Genomic DNA, 19,921 nt, shown 5'->3' with positions numbered 1-19,921 from the left:
CTGTACAGGATCATCCGAACATCACACCTGCGGGACAGGTACAGGATGGCAACAACAACTGTCCGAGTTACACCAGGAACGCCCAATCCCTCCATCAGTGCTCAGACTGTCCGCAATAGGCTGAGAGAGGCTGGACTGAGGGCTTGTAGGCCTGTTGTAAGGCAGTTCCTCACCAGACATCACCAGCAACAACGTCGCCTGTGGGCACAAACCCACCATCGCTGGACCAGACAGGACTGGCAAAAAGTGCTCTTTGCTGACGAGTCACGGTTTTGTCTCACCAGGGGTGATGGTTGGATTCGCGTTTATCGTTGAAGGAATGAGCATTATACCAAGGCCAGTACTCTGGAGCGGGATTGATTTGGAGGTGGATGGTCTGTCATGGTCTGGGGCGGTGTGTCACAGCATCATCGGACTGAGCTTGTCATTGCAGGCATTTTCAACGCTGTGCTTTACAAGGAAAGACTTCCTCCTCCCTCATGTGGTACCTTTCCTGCAGGCTCATCCTGACATGACCCTCCAGCATGAGAATGCCACCAGCCATACTGCTCGTTCTGTGCGTGATTTACTGTAAGACAGGAATGTCAGTGTTCTGCCATGGCCAGCGTAGAGCCCGGATCTCAATCTCATTGAGTACGTCTGGGACCTGTTGGATCGGAGGGTGAGGGCTAGGGCCATTCCCCCCAGAAATGTCCGGAATCTTGCAGATGCCTTGGTGGAAGAGTGGGGTAACATCTCAAAGCAAGAACTGGCCATTTAAAAAATATTTAATATATATATTTCACCTTTATTTAACCAGGTAGGCCAGTTGAGAACAAGTTATCATTTACAACTGCGACCTGGCCAAGGTAAATCAAAGCAGTGCGACACAAACACAGAGTTACATATGGGATAAACAAAGGTACAGCCAATAGCACAAATCTGGTGCTGTCCACGAGGAGATGCACTGCAGTACTTAATGCAGCTGGTGACCACACCAGATACTGACTGTTACTTTTGACCCCCCCTTTGTTCAGGGACACATTACTCCATTTCTGTTAGTCACATGTCTGTGGAACTTGTTCAGTTTATGTCTCAGCTGTTGAATTTTACGTTCATACAAATATTAACACTTGTTAAGTTTGCTGAAAATAAACGCAGTTGACAGTGAGAGGACGTTTCTTTTCTTACTGAGGTTATGCAAAACAGTTCAGTAAGTAGAAAGGTGCTATATACATCCTTTCAATCAATCCATTCTGTGTCGGCAGGGTAGAGGATGCATCCCCAGTGGTCAACCAGTTTAGGAGTGATAGTTCATCTTCATGTTATAAGTGCAATGAGATTTTTTATGACCACTGAGAAAGATGAGTAAAGGGTGCCCCCTACTGATCCTCTAACACACTTCCAGCTACATCTGGTCTCCCATCCAGGGACCGACCCTGCTTTGGTTCAGAGGCAAACCAGTAGTGGGATGCAGGGTGCTATGCTGATAGAATGAATGTGCCAAAACTTACAACTGCCCCCAAAACAATTTAATGCAAAGAAGGAGGTGTTTAATCACAATCGCATTTACATAAAAAATGTTTCAGTGAAAACTATAATTTTTATTTAACTAATTTGTTAGCACATGTAAAATGTTTTTCTTGCAATTATGATTTCTTTGCTCAATATTTTGGGTTTATATTTTGCTTGCAATATATATTTTTTTGTTCTCGACTTCAGAAGTTTTGCTTGATATTTATAGCAGAAAAAGGAACTCAATACGCTGGTGGATGAAAATGACATTCTCTAAAAAATAAAAAAAAAATGTACAGAAACTCCCTGCAATGTAATATGAACATTTCATGACCTTAGGACCAAGAAAATGTATTTAAAATAGCTTCTGAAGTTTCATAATTGTATGTTCGTTAATAGTGATGGTGATGATATGCAAAGGCAATGAACATTTAAGCATACAAACATGATCAGCATTATCACAAATATTTGGACAATGGCAAAGAGCACAAGACAAGTATCAATAGATCTCTATTTATTGGCATAGAATTATGCATGCAACCATCTTAAATCAAATACTCCCATTCATATTATATCATGAGACACCCTTCAATAATGTTTAAATTAGCAAAAGGCATACAGTATGTTACTCAAATAGTCACATTAACACACAATAATACAATGGACTAGTGGTCTATGAAGGACTACGAAGCAGATGCAACAGGTTAAATAAAAAAAATGTTTAACTTGTTACAAATATGGCCACAGTAGAAAGCATTAGCATGATGACAGTGATATAATTAAACACTGGGCAGCCCTTCCTCTTTACAGCCAGCGCTTTGAGCAATAAGCACTAGCAAATAACCAGGGCCTCGTTTCCCAAAGCAATCGTCAGAACCTTCGTACAATGTATCTTTAGTAGCCGTGCTGTTTCCCCAAAACATTGTCATTAAAGTTACACTTGAAAATGCTTGTTATTTACTGACTACCTCAGACCACTGGTAGAACAGATGAGTAGGTTGTTAGATGCTTCTTTGCCATTTCACGTCACCTTATACACAGAAGATCTCCGCTGTAGTCAACTTCAGAACAAAGTTGACTACAAATACAAAGTTGCCAATGTCTTTGCAATTGTTACAAACAAGCGAAGAATAAAACATTGCTTCAAATGAAAACTGAGATGACTGCAAAATAGAAATACATTATAGGCTACATTGAAATAAATGTTATGTTCAATCAATTTAATTATATTTAGCTAATTCTAGGCTACTGTCTATAATTTTTGCTACAATATATTTTAAAAAAAGTAACAATATGTGCACGTGCCAAATCTTGATTTTGTGGGTTATTATAGGGTAAGCATTTAGAATAAGCCGCCTCAATATTTGCCGCCATAGGTGGTAATATCTAGCAGCTGATCTGTCATCAGTATTATGTAATAATTTTAATGCTAAGGTTAGACCTGAATGGAGAAAGCTGATTCGAGAGCAGAGATGCTTTTCTTTCGATACGATCAGTATCGACATGGTCTAACGACGCACTTAGTGAACATTCTCTCTTACATGCTTGTTTGGAAAATACTTTAAAACGTGGCTCATAAATAACGAGGCATCTGACACGATCATTGTAATGCTTAAGTTACATCTCAACTGGGAAACGAGGTCCAGGTTGTTACCTTGTACAGTACATAATTGTAGCTGTTACCTTTACTTGGTATTACATCCTGGGATTAAATGTTACATGGGTCATTACTTAAAACTAAGGATTTGGCGCTAATTTCATTAAATTGGAAGTAATTAGCTAAGTGAATGTAAAATGCTTGAAACCAATGTCAGCATGGCATAATTTGATAAAAGATCTTTGGAAATGTAATTCCTTGCCATGGACCATCTCTCACAAATTAACCACATAGTTACCAAGTAAGTTCATGGTTACTTGATGAAAACAGGCTGTGTAACTCTTCAAGTGTAGCTCTTCTACCAAAATGGACACCTGGGGGATGCAAAACAATACAAGTTCAGTGACCATTGTTAAAAAAGTTCCCAACATAAGCCACAAATGTTTGCACAACCAAGACACTTTTTTTGTAGTTTGGGTACCTGTCTGATCCTGCTTTAGGCAATGTATAGTTGTCTTGTCAAACAGCATAGCAGTGCCATAGCATTGTTGAATGCTGAAACAGTCCACCACCCAGGCTAGGCTAATTGATGCGAACTAACAGTTACTGATGATGGTAACGAGCCAATGTAGCACAGGCTCGGCTAACTAATGCTAACTAATAGTACTAGGCTAACTGCTGCAAACTAACAGCGCTAGTCTAACTGATGCTAACTAACAGTACTTTGCTAGCAGAATCTCACTAAGAGTACTAGGCTAACTGATGGCAACTTATAGTATTTGTCTGATGCTAACTAACAGTAGGCTAACTGATGCTAACTAACAACAAACAGATCATACTGACCATCCAATATAACACTGGCATAGGTTCTCGTGCGACGTCGCCTGCTTGATGAGGAGCTCCACTTGAGTTGGCACATCCAGAGTCTCATCGTGTGAGAAATCACGCCCTGATGGGGAAAAGCAATACATATTAGTCAATGAATGCTAATATTCTAGCATATCCTAGCATTTTTAGTTACATGTGTAGGGAATGTGTAGGGAAAGACTTACCAGTCAGCTTGTCTCGTACTCTGTTGATAATCTGGATAGCCTTTTTATTCAGGGCCTCAGGCTGGACAGTGCCATCTCCAACTGATGGGAGAGGAACACAGTGATGACTGATACACTAACATTTGAGGAAATATTTGGGCCAACAATAAGCAAAAATAGTACTTCCACATACCAATATCCTCCACAAACCTTTGTTGAGGAAAGAAAAACCCATAGAAGCTACATGCCACTCAGCAACTATTTATAGCTGTGTTTTAACACAGGAAGCGCCGAGAGCGTCATGTTGACAAAACACATGTACATTTTTTTTTGTCATGTCCCCCACCCCCGTCCTTGAAATAAGTATATTTAACACACGTATGTATGTTGTTCACAAAGAGAATTTGCCCCTCATTCACTGCCAGTCAGCCTGCGCAGCTGATGGCCCATCGAAATTACACCTAAACTATATTGAAACTAATTTCACACATTAGCCAAAAGACAAGATTAAATTGACAATAGTCTGATGGTTGAAAATATTATCAATTGTCAAATGTATATGAAGAGATGGGCAGCTTGGAATTGACACAGAGGCAGGAAAACGGAGCTCCAAAAATACACTTTTTCAAATACTTATACAGTTAGTTAGATTAGATTCAGGTAAGACATTTTGATTTCTATATAGCATCAGACAGAGCAGAAAGAGCAGTTTCTAGAACACGTAACTTTGCCAAAAAACAAAAAAATGTAAGAGGTGAGCTCTATTTCAAAATACCACTTTTTCTAAGAATGACCATTGTTTTATGCGCTAAAAAACGTGAGCATGCGGCAGCATATAGACATATATAGACATAAAACAACTTAAAATATGCTATCCTGTTCTTTGAAATACATTTTCTTATTTCCATAATGCTTCTTAAGACCCGCCAATACAAAATTATAATAGATTTCTTTGTGGTTGAAAACATTTTTAGAGATTACAGTAAAATAAAGCATTGAAAATACTATTATGTTCTTCATATTTTAATGTTACCCAAGAACTTCATAAACATAACTAAATGATAATTTGTCCAATAGCATGTATGAAATGTATTTATTAGACTGTTAGAATGTTGAAGTCCAAAAGACAAGTCATTGGTTTGAAGTGGGGTCCCTCGAGGCCCACCATTTCTCGCGTTAACAAACATAGCCACCATAGAAACTGCTAGGAATGTTAGCCTCATGCATTTTTACAGTATTGGCTTGAGCCGAAGACTCACGGAAGGAATGAATGGATTCAGGCACGGTAGTTCCTGGTTTCTTGTGTGTGGTCTCACCAAGGTCGATCCCCTCAAGTGCTTCTGCATTGGACAACAGACACAGCACAGAAAGATGCATTCAGTCTGGAAACATTCCAGATGTTGTTAGTGACACAAAATGGACGTCTTGTTTCACACTCACCGACTGATTGTCCAGCAGTGTAGGAGTCAGTTCTGGTCCTGGATCGCTTGTTTCCCTTGGTGTTCGCTGTGGACCACAAAGAAAGAGAGGGCTCAATTGTTTGCTGGGTTGTTGATTTCAGATGGTTTAAAGGTATTTCAGTGTTTAAGATGCTTTCGGAGTGGTTTCCTTACTGTCCATCAGTCTCCAGTTGAGCAGTGGGTCGTAGACGAAGGCCTCCAGTACGGCCATGACACTGTCCCTGTGCTCCCTCAGCACCTCCATCACCGTGTGACATGTGATCCTGTAGTTCCCATCCAGCCCTGTCACCTGACCAACACACACAGGGGAGGGACACATTGATTGACAGAACAGAGAGGGGAGTTTTATTGTCTGTTCTGATTGGTAATTGTAGCCTGGGTGCCAGCCGGAAATCTTTGCTTCGCTCCTCAAGTCTGCAGTGCAAACCCTCAATTGAGTTGCAGGATTAAGTGCCTTCTATGACAGAGGCAAATGTGAACTATTGACAAGAGTATGTCAAATAAAACCACAGAGTTATTCCTCCTACCTCCATGGCGTTCGTCAGCATTCTTGTCAGTCTGAAAGGAATCTTCTCCGGGAACTTCTCCCTGGTCATGGCAACCTGTAGTGGGAAAAACATTTATAAAACATTGACAACATTCACAGATACACTACATGACCAAAGGTATGTGGACACCTGCTATGTTAACATCTCATTCCAAAATCATGGGCATTAATATGGAGTTGGTCCCTCCTTTGCTGCTATAACAGCCTCCACTCTTCTGGAAAGGCTTTCCACTAGATGTTGGAACATTGCTGCAGGGACTTGCTTCCATGCAGCCACAAGATCATTAGTGATGTCGGGAACTGATGTTGAGCGATTAGGCCTGGCTTCGCAGTCTGTGTTCCAATTAATCCAAAAGGTGTTCGATGGGGTTGAGGTCAGGCCAGTCAAGTTCTTTCACACTGATCTCAACAAACCATTTCGGTATAGACCTCGCTTTGTGCACGGGGTTCTTGCCATGCTGAAACAGGAAAGGGCCTTCCCAAAACTGTTGCCACAAAGTTGGAAGCACAGAATCATCTAGAATGTAATTGTATGCTGTAGCGTTAAGATTTCCCTTAACTGGAACTAAGGGGCCTGAACCATGAAAAACAGCCCCAGACCATTATTCCTCCACCAAACTTTACAGTTGGCACTATGCATTCGGGCAGGTAGCGTTCTCCTGGCATCCGCCAAACCCAGATTCGTCCGTCGGACTGCCAGATGGTGAAGTGTGATTCATCACTCCAGAGAATGTGTTTCCAATGGCGGCAGGCTTTACACCACTCCAGCCGAGGCTTGGCATTGCATATGTTGATCTTAGGCTTGTGTGCAACTGCTCGGCTATGGAAACTCATTTCATGAATCACCTAATGAACAGTTCTTGTGCTGACGTTGCTTACAGAGGCAGTTTGGAACTCGCTAGCAACCGAGGACAGACAACTTTTTACGGGCTACGAGCTTCAGCACTCCCATTCTGTAAGCTTGTGTGACCTACGACTTTGCGGCTGTGCCGTTGTTGCTCCTAGACGTTTCCAATTCACAATAACAGCACTTACAGTTGACAAGGGCAGATCTAGGAGGACAGAAATTTGATGAACTGACTTGTTGGAAAGGTGGCATCCTATGACGATGCCATATTGAAAATCACTGAGCTCTTCAAGGCCATCCTTACTGCCAATGTTTGTCTATGGCGATTGCATGGATGTGTGCTCGATTTTATACACCTGTCAGCAACGGGTGGGGCTGAAATAGCCAAATCCACTAATTTGAAGGGGGGGCCACATATTTTGTATAAATAGTATACATTCTGATTTTGGAGGCCCCTGCTCACCTCAAAGCAATCCCCAAAATCAATGTGGAGGATCTTGCCACTTAGTCTGTCCAACATCAAGTTAGATGGATGCCTGTAGAGGAAATGGAGAGAAACTGAGTGAGGGTAGTCTACACTGGACCACATATTTTCATGCCAATGTTTTGGCCCCATGCACGAAAATAACTATTTGATACTTTGTATGTTCTGTTCAATAAATATGCTCCAATACATCTGCAAAGCAAGATTATTTCACTTTTTAAACATCTGCTACAACTGCTGAACTTTTATTGGTGGAGAGCCTCACCTGTCTCCCAGGCCCAGGATGTAGCCCACCATTGACATCACAGCCAGGGAGCGTGTGTAATTGGTCCTCCTGTCAAACCAAACCTGAGAAGAAGACCAGGAGTAAACATAACACTACATTGCGTCCCTGCAATAGAAAGCAGAACTAAGATATTTCAGGTATTTCTGAGCCACATTCTTCAAAAAACCATGAGGAAATTGAAATGATCACTAAATTGTTACAGATACCACCTTTAATTAGTCTTCAGCAGCCTTATATAAAGTGGTCAGTTGTTAGCTATAACACCTAATGACGTGCTTCGTCAGACTGCTTACAGCCATATGAAGGGTGGTAAACAGGGGTACGTCAGTCTTATGACAACTGTCTGTAAGGCTGAAACAGGGTTTTACCTCAGAGCTGGGGCTCTTCAGCCACAGCAGCTTGGCCAGGTCGTCTCCGGCCGTGTTGTTGACGGCGTGCTCAAACACCTCCACCTTCTCCATCAGGGTCAGGTGATCATAGTCTGGAGCCATCTAACAAACATACATACCACAACATCAAGATGGCACAACCTTTGGTAGTAAAATAGAACCTCATTGTCAATTTGTTTAACGGTTTTCAATTCACGGATAAATAATTTATTGTCTTTAAAAAAATTTTTTTTACTTGAGACTTGACATTTAAGAGTAGTGGACAAGTAACAACATTCATACTATATTGTGTATAAAAGTGTACATTCCCTTTAACTTCAAGGCTAATCAACACGTGGTTAGTAATAGCAAGTGCACTGTTCAGTGTACACCATGTCTAAAAAGCTCCATTCTGAACAGGGTGTGTGTGAACTGCTAATGTGATAGTTCCTGGTTCTTACCCTGAGCATAATGCGGTGCTCGATGTTGAGCAGGATCTTCTTCTTCTCCCGGTAGTCTCTGATGAGGGCGTGGAGGGTGTCGCAGTGAGGCACCCAGCCAATTAGACCAGAGTTGGTGGACAGGGGAATCACTGCGTAGCGCTGAATGCTGAGAGAGGGACACAATACACAAAAATGGTAACCAGGAAATTATATTTTTACAGAAGCACAGCAGACACCGAAAATCAATCAATCAATCAATCAATCTCACACCCTCCCGATGGCAATAATCCAGCCATTAATCTTAAAATGTGTGTGTACTGTCTACCTGAGGTTTTTCCGTAGAGAGGCTGGGTCATTGGCCAGCAGTGTGTTAACCAGGCCAAAGAGTTGCATGACCCTCTCGTCCTGCCGCAGGTCCTCATGGCCCTTCAGGAGGAACATGAACTCATGGCCATTGCTGCCTGCAGGGGGCACCACAACACAGGTCAACTCTCAGACCGTGGCTTTCATTCAACTGGTGTCTGAGAGTAGGAGTGCTGATCAAGGATCAGTTTAGCTTTTTAGATGGTAATGAATTAGACTGCATGGATAGGGGGGGCCTGATTGTAGAACAGCACTCCTGCTCTGAGACGCTTGTTGATACATATAGCCCCTGAACTCCTATGCATGCGAATTAGTGTAAAATTCTGTTTATCACTTTAAAATGACAGTGGGATGAAAAATTATGTTGCGGGATAATCCTTTGTTATCACATTGCTAAACTGCAGAGGACAATAATGGCATTATACACAGGTAGATGGCATGACACATACCACATATTGATTATACTTCTGACTCAGTAAATTACTCCAAAAGACAGCATGTTTGCATTTCTCATTGATCTTTTGATGACCTGACTTGTGTGATCTTTAGGGCGGTCAGAGTTAATCACCTTCATTAATTAATGTTATTTTTATTGCGATTAATCGCATTGTCTGAAAGTGTTCAAAAATCACTGAAAACATCCCAAATACATCATATCTCTACAGCTGAAAACAATGGACTGTGAAAACAGGTTACAACTGAGGGTAAAGAAAGCGTGCTTTCTCAATTTACCCAATTTTGCTAACTGTTACTTTAGACAAAATCAAGATGTCAATATTCTTGTGCAATGTTTTGGTATGAAAATCTTAAATTACAGCTGAATTTGAGCAAATTCAAATTGTGAGAATAATCACAGCAAATCCTGCGATTAACTTGATTAAGTGTTATCGTTTAATAGCCCTAGACACTCATCTTTAAACAAATGGGATTAAAAAAATCTAATACCCCTACTACTATGATGGTCATACTTAGTTAGCTAACTCCTTGTGTAGTTAGCCAATACTCCCAAAGGACTCAGTAGGACAATGGGCCTGTAGTCCATTGTCCCCACTAATCGTATTCCCTCTTGATTCATTTCCATCAATTGTAAATGGTGGGTGTAATCATAGAAATAAGAATGAATAGAATGGGCTTGGAAGCTCAAACCCTGGGAACTGACTGCCAAGCTCATGGGTAGCCTCGCAATGGCTGCCTGGTATTGTGACGAAATAAATGCCTTTGTATTTTGGAATATTCCATCAACTGATGCTGGATTGTCATGGTAATGTGGAACGTTCATTCAAATGATGCTAACTGATGTGGCTCATGATAATGGAATCCATGTTTTGTAATGCCAATCGAGATGACTCAACAAATCACAGCACAGATTAAGGGAACAGGAAAGGGGGATACCAAGTTAGAGTTGTACAACTGAATGCATTCAACTGAAATGTGTTTTCCGTATTTAATTAAAGGGTACACTTCCTGTTTTTACTTCCTTACATGGGTACACTCAAAATGGCTGCCAGTCCACCCATTGTGTCATCATCATTGATTTGAACGGAGACGCCCTTTCTTTTTATTCTTATTGGCCTCGTGGTTGGTTGTCTTACCCATGTAGGTGAGTCTGCGGGGACATTGTTTGGAGGTTATGTGGTTGTCTTACCCATGATGGTGAGTTTACGCGGCCGCTGCTTGGAGGTGATGACCTGCAGCGAGGGGGCGATGGACTGGATGCGGATGATGGGCTGGTTGGGGTCGTAGGTCCCCGGCACGGCCAGCTCCAGGTCCCTGCACATCAGCAGCTTGGGGGACACGTACTGCAGCTCCAAGGAGGTCAGCTTGGGACCCAGGAAGGAATGGATGATGGGAGGGATCAATGGATAAAATAATGGATAGATGAGGGAAGCGAGAGAGAGGAGGGAGATCAGATTACTGCCAGATGAAAGGGTTCATTGTGCCGTGTTCCTCTCTGCCTCTTTCAGTCTCTCACTCCGTCTTTCACTGTCACCACTTTAACTGTCTGTCTCTTTTGCTCGTGCACTGTCTAGACAGGTCCTCCTAGGAAAGGCATCTCATCTCAATGGGTTCACCTGTATAAATAAAGGATACAAAACTGCCCCACTGGTGTACTCTTTTCACTTGACTCTGAAGGAGTTTTGCTATTGTTGGCCTATTACAGTGAAATACTGTAGCGATGAGAAGACATTTGGCTTAACTTGGAACAACAACTGAGACAGACGCAACACCTAGGAAGCGCTATTTATTTTCCACTAACAGCCACTTCAGGATCATCGCTGAATGGGTTGCATTGTTTCAGGATGCTGACATGACCTAGATATATCAGTTTACAGTGTCAAGGGATAAATGAACGTGGGCCTTAACAAGAGTAGCAAAATAACATCTCATAGCTCTGAAGAAAGATGTGAATGTAGCAATATACACTACCCACACATAACTGGTTGTGAGCCAACTTGACTCCTTTCACTGGATGCTTTAGTTTTTCAACTGGCACAACCAACGAAGGGCTGAATCCGAAGAAGAGAGAGATTCTTGAATTCAGACTGGCAGATCTCCAATTGGCCTCAGTGTAGGAGTTACGTTAGGAGACAGCCCAAACTGACTTGAGCAGAGTGTGAGTAGGTTGGTGTGATTCTCTCACCTGTGGTAGCTGCTTGGAGATCCGTCTGAAGACGTGGTAGTACAGGTCCCACGCTTGGGTCAAGTCCTTCACGTTGCCCGAGCGCATGTACTTCCTGCACCAATCCTGGGCCTCCATGAGGTCCCTCCCGTAGGCCTGTCATAACACAGAGAACAGCAGCCAATTCACTTCCCCTGTCCAGCCATTTACCTATAATCCAGGTCAAAGAGCACTACACATCATTGTCAATTGGTCATTTGACTGCGGGACTGATCCTAACTTTCAACTCATACACTTCCTCAATGTCTCCAATGGACATCTACATGGGATTTCTGCACATTTTCAAGATACACGCACATTTGTCAATCATTGTAACTTGGTAAATGAGATGTTAAAAAGAGGGAAAAATACATGACAAAATAAAGACTATAAACATGACTTTAAAAAAGACAAAAGAAAACAAAAAAGACAGACCTGGTTGAAGGAGGTCTCTTTGAGGGTCTGCGGGCCCCTCTCCATCATGGCGTGAAGGGGCTCCAGCACAGCAAACATACCCTTCACGTTGCGCTCACCAAAGTAGAGGCGGGAGGCCTCCTCCAGGCCCTCGTGCCACATCTCGTGCCACAGAATGGCCACCCGGATCAGCTCCTCGCTCACCTGGGGAGACAGGAAGTAACTCATGCCTTGGGAAACAAGTACATTTTCTTCAGATTTATTGAAAATGAAATACAGAAATATATAATTTACATAAGTATTCACACCCCTGAGTTAATACTCTGTAGAATCAGCTGTGAGTCTTTCTGGGTAAGCCTCTAAGAGCTTTCCACACCTGGATTGTGCAACATTTGCCCATTATTCTTTTCAAAATTCTTCAGGCCCTGTCAAATTCGTTGTTAATCATAGCTAGACAACAATTTTCAGGTCTCGCATTAGGTTTTCGAGTAGATTAAGTCAAAACTGTAACTCGGCCACTCAGGAACATTCACCGTCTTGGTAAGCAACTGCAGTGTTGATTTGGCCTTGCGTTATTGGTTATTTTCCCAAAAGGTGAATTAATCACCCAGTGTCTGGTGGAAAGCAGATTGAACCAGGTTTTCCTCTAGGATTTTGCCTGTGCTTAGTTCATTCAGTTTATTTTTTGAAACACTCCCCAGTCCTTAACGATTACAAGCATACCCATTACATGAAACAGCCACCACTATGCTTGAAAATATGGAGAGTGGTACTCAGTAATGTACTGTATTGTATTTGCCCAAAACATAACACTTTGTATTCAGGACAAAAAGTGAATTGCTTTGCCACATTTTTTGCAGTATTACTTTAGTGCCTTGTTGAAAACAGGATGCATGTTTTGGAATATTTTTTATTCCGTACAGGCTTCCTTCTTCGTCAATTAGGTTAGTACTGCGGAGAAACTACAATGTTTATCCATCCTCAGTTTTCTCCTATCACAGCCGTTAGACTGTTTCAAGTCACCATTGGCATGGTGAAATCCCTGAGCGGTTTCCACCCTCTCTTGCAACCGAGTTAGGAAAGACACCTGTATTATAATTGTTTTTTTAGGGGGTAGATCAGCTTTAATATTGCAGATAGATTGTAGCTTCCATCAATGTAGTTGTCTGCATTACTTCCAACCCCCATATACTTTTTAGCAAATATATATATGTATATATACACACACACTACTGTTTAAACATTTGGGGTCACTCAGAATTTTCCTTTCCTTTTCCTCACTTTTTTTTGTCCATTAAAATAACATCAAATTGATCAGAAATACAGTGTAGACATGTCCATCCATTATTAACTTCACCATGCTCAAAGGTATATTCAATGCATGGGTTTTATTTTATTACCCATCTACCAATGTTAAACAATATTAAGTCCTTGCAACTTATTATGTGACTTGTTAAGTAAATGTTTTACTCCTGAACTTATCCAAATGTTAAATTCAGGCTGTAACACAACAACATGTAGAATAAGTCAAGGGGATACTTTCTGAAGGCTCTGTATGTCTAAATGGTAAAACAGACTGTAACCACTTGTAGCTAGCTGTACCGTGAGGTACACCGACAGGAATCACGTACCATGATCGCCTGCTGGACCAGTGTATTGCAGTGCTCACACATGTTCTTGAGGATCTTGTTAGCAGCATTGTGGCGGGCAGTGGTGGTTGACTTGGAGGCCACAGTCAACGGATAGATCAAAGCCTAGAAGTAGGTGGGTGGGGTCGAGTGATCGAGAGGGAGGGAGAGTTAATCTACGCAATACCAGTTCAGAGATATGCGTCCTAGGCCATAGCTCCTAGCCTGGGTGCCAGCAGTATGTCATTACCTGGGGGTGGTAGCGCCCAATGTCGGTGAGCAGCTGGTGGATGAGGCGGCCAACCAGAGCACGGGGAGTGTCGATGCGGGCAATCAGCTGGGGGATCACCTGCAGACGAGGGGGGGGGGCAAGAGAGGGAGACTTAATTTTGTTTACACCCCGGAGCAATGCAATGCGGAATTACTATCCAGTAATTATTCAGTTACTATCGTCCTGTAAGAGACTTTCTTGAATGACTATTTCATGGATGATTCATGGCCCAAAACCAACATGGCCCCTGGGAATAATTCCTTTTTCTAGTACCCTTGACACAATGGACAGAACAATAAAAGCAAACCAAAAAAATGCATGTGAGATGCGTACCTGTAGCCAGGTGTCTATCTGAATGGTTTTGATACCCTCTACCAGTGCCTCGTTGACTTCAGGCCAGTGTCCATAGTCAAACCAGAGGGTCAGGACCCTGGAGAAAGAAAACAGCATCATGTCAAAAACTTTAAAGTCTTTATTAACTGGTTCAGACGGGGAAAAAAAACAACCACAGTTTCCCTGAATTTCAAACCGCATTCGAAGCAAAACAAATTGACACCAAGCAATCAAATGCGCGCAATGACACAAATTGGAATTGGAGCTCGTCTCTCTGCCACCAGAGGGCTTCCTTTCCACATATTTCAACTCTGCGTCTATCAGTATTGTCGGTTTGGGCTTTTAGACTACTGGCCATCTCAGAGTAGGAGTGCTGATCTGGGATCAGGTGCTCCCTGTCCATCTAATCTTATTCATTATGATCTAAAAGGGATTTAGAAAAAGGGATTTATTTAACCTTTATTTACAAAGAGTCTTAAAAGGACACTCTTACTGACAGTTGTGGCTACTTGGCGTGATGTATTGTTGTTTCTACCTTCTTGCCCTGTGTACTGTTGTCTGTGCCCAATAATGTTTGTACTATGTTTTGTACTGCTACTATGTTGTGCTGCTGCCATGTTGTGTTGCTACCATGTTGTTGTCATGTTGTGTTGTTACAATACTGTGTTTTCATGTGTTGTTGACTTGCTATGTTGTTGTCTTAGGTATCTCTTTATGTAGTGTTGTGTTGTCTCTCTTGTTGTGATGTGTGTTTTGTCCTATATTTATATTTGATTTATTTTTAATCCCAGCCCCTGTCCCCGCAGGAGGCCTTCTGGTAGGCCGTCATTGTAAATAAGAATTTGTTCTTAACTGACTTGCCTAGTTAAATATAGGCCCTGGCCCCATGTGGGGACTCACCTCAGGGTGTCCTGGAGGTTGTTCCCTCTGGAGAGGGAGATTGAGCGGAAGAAGCCCTGGACAGCAGGAACCGTGTAGAGGAGTAACGTCTTGGAGAGGTCCTGAACTCGCCAAACAACAGAGGGAGAATGAGTAAAAGGAAGAATTGCAAATAATTGTACCTTGATTTCAGCAAGCAAGGCATTCAGTCATAGTTCTAACTCAAACATTCTCCCATTGACATAAACTTGTGATTTATGCAACATTTGAAGCACAGGTCTGTCAAGTTAGTTTGAAATTTGTCCGGTAGTGAATAGCGAAAGGGCTGGTTAGCGTTAGTGGACGAGTATGGTGAAGGAGAATCTAAGATGGCCGCCACCCTCACCTCGTTGGCCTTCTTCTGGCCCGGCGAGGGCACAGGGCTGTGCTCAGTGCTGTCTACCTCACTGTCGCTGTTGCTGGCCTCGCTATTTGCGCTGGTGCCGCTGACGTGGCGCTTCTTCTTCTTTTCGTCCCGGCCCTGGTTCTGGTGCTTGTAGTGCAGCACTGCCTCAAAGTTCATCACCGCCCATGCGTGCCAGGCCTGCGGAAAAAGGTATGCCAGGTGAAGAAATATATATATATATATTAATTTTTATTTATTTATTATAAGACATAGAAAGTCTACATGTCGAAACATATGTTTGAACTTATGTTATCGCACTTATCACATCAACTTCCAGTCCGTTAGACAATTAGTTTCCGGTTAACTGAAGGATTACGTGAGATGTCCCGGAGGAGTCCGGGCCTCTGGGGAATGTTCTGGGTCTAAACAGATGTCGATCATGTTCTCGGTTGTTACGTAATAAGCTACTGAGAGATGTGAGGAGGGGGGGCTCTCAAAGAGAGGAAGAGCGTGGCTTTCCTGCAGTGTGGGCATGGGCCCATACAAGCCCAAAGGTGCCCTTGGTTCCTTTCAAATCAACTCATGTCTCTAATAACATACAAACCTTATGTTAAGTAAATGGGGGAGTTAGCACGAGGTCCACAGCGTGAATGCTGATGGGAGTGACAGGGGTTGGAGGGGAGTGGTTAAACGTGAGAGGGTCACTGACCTTGTACCAGTTGCGGTCGTGCTCCGTGGAGTGGTTGTAGTACTGCAGCACTTTGGGGATGGTGCTCTCATTAATGCCCTGAAGACTGAGCTGCCACTCACCCAGCTTCAGGAAGCACCTAGGAAAGGAGGGAAGGAGGGATTGAGGGGGAGAGAGAGAGAGGGATAGGGAGAGACAGTCTTGGTCACTATATAGATTGTCAGCAGAATACAGCCCACGCTCGTTGAGTGTCTCAGAGTAGGAGTGCTGATCTAGAATCAGGTCCTCTCCTATCCATGTAATCTTATTTGTTTGTGATCTGAAAGGCAAAACTGATCCTAAATCAGCACTCCTACTCTTGAGACCCTTTATATGGACACTCCGTAGTTGCATGAGCACAAAAAATACTCAAAACCCAGCGTGCAGTTTTCCCGGAATGGTTGGTATTTATAAAATATTGATCTTGACAGGAAAGTGTGCGTATCTACACGCAAATCACCAGAAGGTTGATCAACTGTATGGCAAGCAAATAGGCTTATTGTTCCTTTGGGGGAAATAGGTGGTGTTTGATGCATAGGAATATTGATAATAATGGTAGGCTAATAAAAACATTAAAACGTAGGCCTAATGATAAAATATGCATATGCCGTTGGTATTTTAAATGGTATTATTTCCACTACACAACAGAAAGTAGGCTACCATTTATCAATCACTAATTCAATAGCCAAGCACGCTCAAAAGTAAATAGACCGGTAGCCTTGACAGTATGTGACAGTATGGGTAGGCTACAGTATTGCAGCGTGATAGGATTAGGAGCACGACATCATATCCTAGCCTATTCAATTTCAGATCCTATACCAAAAGGTAGGAGACACACAATCACGTGTTGATAAACAATGTATCTTTTGCATAGAAGTGTGGGCTGTAGCATTTACTTGTAAATTGGTCGAAAGGACAATCAATCTTGCAGAATGTGCGGCCAGTATTGTGGCAATCGCTCGGCAGCGTGCATTTTTTTGTTGGGAAAAGTCACTGCAACATTCTGTCTACTCCTCAACAGAATGTGATAACATTTGCCATTGCGCTTTCTTTTAGGTATGATAATGGCCCAGTTCCAACATCTCTTCCAAATCATACAGCAAATGAGGGCATTTTATTACCATAAAAACGGAGGAAGTTTTCCAGGCGAGGTTATAGCGCTTGTTCATGACTGCACAAATATAATATGGCTCTGATTTATCAATGAAAACATGCGCGACAGTATATGTTGTGTGCGACAGTTTGATAAATGCATATCATTTGTGCAAATCCTAGGATCTCCACGCATGTCAGAATTTAGTACGGAATTTACACACGGTTGATAAATGAGCCCCCTGGTCCCAGATCAGCGCTCCTTTACTGAGACGTTTGTGAATACGGGCCCAGGGCTGCATCAGAGTCTGATAAATTGCCTTAGCAACACACAATCATGTCAACAGCTATAAAGGCCTGGTATGTGAGATGAAGCACTTACACTAAGTCTGTTACACTAGTTAGTTAGTGTGATGAATGCATTCAACGTGGTGTTTCCTGGCAGTCCATCTCCCCTCTCTAATGCCAGGATCGTCCACACACTCCTCTCTACCATCTATTGCCTTGAATGGCCACTGACATGCTTACCTAGGCCTAAGGCCAAGTTCTGTGGGACACTTCTTTGAGAAAATGGATATTAACTGAATCCACGTTTAACTTTACTATGAGAAACGTCTGTTCTGTGGTGACAATTTTAAAAGTATGTTGGGGAAGTTATCTTATACAATATGCTCGCTGTCATCACAAGTTGTGTGGGGGAGTTGGCAATGGATGTTCAACGCAGTACTAGTGCAACCCCTTAAAATAGAAGAGAATGATGGGAAAACGTTGAAATCGCGCAAAGACATTTATCATACTTAGGCGTCATTACTAAAAGCAGTGGCGCATTAGCTACTGAAAGGTTTTGGCATCACTTAAGTGATTTTCAATGTTTTATATTGGTGGTGAGTGTGAGGGAACATTGCCTCGTGGTCGGTCTTCCCAGTGGTTGTGCTTGCCATATCAATCATCATTAAAAAAACACAGACACTCGAGGCAAACTGCCAAATAATCGAGTCGTGTTTGATTTACATGGGCCAAGCTCGTGATTGGTTTATAACACGCCTGACCAGGAACTGGCGAATCCTGCGCAGGCATCCGTCCCTCAGCTCCCAACTGTACACTGCACCCGTTTCCAGAGAGCACTTCTAATAAATGATCCATTAGCATTGCGTAACGCTGCGGAGTGCTTTTTCCATGTGAAAATACAGTACTGGTTCAGTTCACCTCTGACCGCTTCAGGGAAAAACACAGTAAAACCGTCTGCATGGGAGAACCACTCGTGCCAGAAGTGCTTCTCTGTTACCACAGGAACTCAGACCGGAGATTGCAGGTCTTATCATGATCATTGCGTCGTAACATGCAAATACATATCGCTGAAATTACAATGAATTATTTCGGTGTGTGTGTGTGTGTGTATGTATAGACCAGGTGTACGCCATTCCACAGTGCCAACCCATTTGCAGGAAAGTGTGTCAGCACGTCTGGAATAAAACAGTGGAGACAAACATTCCACAGACAAATAGAATCTGGAAGTGCAACAGCAAATATGAAACACTCCTGGTTTCCTGTTAGCTTGTTGCCTCATAAGAATTATGAGGTATGTATATTGTGTGTGTGTGTGTGTGTGTGTGTGCGTGTCTAAGAGGAGCCTTTTTACTGTAAGTAGGCTCGTCTGCTGACCAAAGTTTCAATACATCCAACCCATAAAGCTCAAGCACTGTTTTTTTACCCCTGCTTGTGTTCATTTGGAGGCTAACGTGAAACACAGTATTTTACTGAGTAAAATCTCACACAAAACCTGGTGTGTCAGAAGTAAACTTTCCCCCAAAATAACTGGCCTCTGAGATTCCCTCGGGCGCTCATTTGAAGTCCGCTCCATGAAGGAGAGCGCTTTGGGGAATGGGGATCGTGTTGGAAGTATTTTCATGGGCCCGTCAACCATACAAACAACCTCCTTAGGCTATCATGCCTTGGAGAGGCATTCTGGAAACAGGAGTCTTTCTATCTGTTGACGGTATACATAAGCACAAAACAGAAATACATGCGACGAGCAATGGTGATTGGGAGCATTGCAAAAAAGGGTGTTGTTGCAAATGGGAAGAGCTTCCAACAGGAATAGAGAAAGACCTCCAGTCACTTTCTGCCGATAACTGATCTCAATTCAGCTTTGTCCATCCCCAGTTCTAACCTTGGCTGTCAGGCTAAACCACAGCACAGATCCTGGACCAGCTGCTCATGTTACTCGTCCACTGCCATTGTTCAGCATTCGTACGCTGAAGGTGTAATTGGGCAGCCAATTTGTGTCAAAACACAAAACAGCAACTATTCTTACAGAGAGAAGAGGTGAAGATGGTAGAATGTGACAGGAGACAGGGTGAAGAGGCAGAGGGCAACACCCGGCCAGTATGGGACACTCTGGGCTGGGGTGTGGGTGTAGGCCTTCCAGGTGCTGACAGTTCTCACTTGCCAGAGACACACCTGGTTTCCAGTACCCGTCGGCACAATGCCACATTTGGTTGATGATAAGTAGCTGGATTCTTGGATGCCCGTTGGCTGAGGGGTGAGTGATTGCGCAGAATGAAAAGAGACAAAAACTTGTCCGGGTTTGCAAAACTAAATGCCAGAACAAGG

The 19,921-nt window shown here is 42.8% G+C and overlaps 1 protein-coding gene across 2 annotated transcripts in view; it reads right to left on the bottom strand.

Moving 5' to 3' along the window:
* Positions 1 to 1,991: 1,991 nt before the first annotated feature.
* The window catches only part of mtor (mechanistic target of rapamycin kinase), a 129,731-nt gene continuing 111,801 nt past the window's right edge, over positions 1,992 to 19,921 (bottom strand). For both annotated transcript variants that reach the window (XM_064923149.1, XM_064923150.1), the window contains exons 38-58: positions 16,199 to 16,316; positions 15,490 to 15,687; positions 15,126 to 15,226; positions 14,226 to 14,322; positions 13,872 to 13,970; positions 13,625 to 13,747; positions 12,015 to 12,197; positions 11,562 to 11,696; positions 10,566 to 10,740; positions 8,883 to 9,018; positions 8,576 to 8,723; positions 8,115 to 8,237; positions 7,726 to 7,808; positions 7,440 to 7,512; positions 6,110 to 6,184; positions 5,736 to 5,871; positions 5,563 to 5,628; positions 5,382 to 5,462; positions 4,144 to 4,224; positions 3,935 to 4,040; positions 1,992 to 3,465 (exon numbers count right to left, since the gene is read on the bottom strand). In XM_064923149.1, coding sequence (XP_064779221.1) covers positions 3,450 to 3,465; positions 3,935 to 4,040; positions 4,144 to 4,224; positions 5,382 to 5,462; positions 5,563 to 5,628; positions 5,736 to 5,871; positions 6,110 to 6,184; positions 7,440 to 7,512; positions 7,726 to 7,808; positions 8,115 to 8,237; positions 8,576 to 8,723; positions 8,883 to 9,018; positions 10,566 to 10,740; positions 11,562 to 11,696; positions 12,015 to 12,197; positions 13,625 to 13,747; positions 13,872 to 13,970; positions 14,226 to 14,322; positions 15,126 to 15,226; positions 15,490 to 15,687; positions 16,199 to 16,316 — 2,353 coding nt within the window. In that variant the 3' untranslated portion in view covers positions 1,992 to 3,449. The remainder of the gene's footprint in view (positions 3,466 to 3,934; positions 4,041 to 4,143; positions 4,225 to 5,381; positions 5,463 to 5,562; positions 5,629 to 5,735; positions 5,872 to 6,109; positions 6,185 to 7,439; positions 7,513 to 7,725; positions 7,809 to 8,114; positions 8,238 to 8,575; positions 8,724 to 8,882; positions 9,019 to 10,565; positions 10,741 to 11,561; positions 11,697 to 12,014; positions 12,198 to 13,624; positions 13,748 to 13,871; positions 13,971 to 14,225; positions 14,323 to 15,125; positions 15,227 to 15,489; positions 15,688 to 16,198; positions 16,317 to 19,921) is intronic.

The sequence above is a fragment of the Oncorhynchus masou genome, chromosome 18, assembly GCF_036934945.1.
Source record: "Oncorhynchus masou masou isolate Uvic2021 chromosome 18, UVic_Omas_1.1, whole genome shotgun sequence".
NCBI lineage: Eukaryota > Metazoa > Chordata > Actinopteri > Salmoniformes > Salmonidae > Oncorhynchus > Oncorhynchus masou.
The sequence above is the reverse complement of the archived record's forward strand: the minus strand, read 5'-3'. Positions and strand labels throughout refer to the sequence as shown.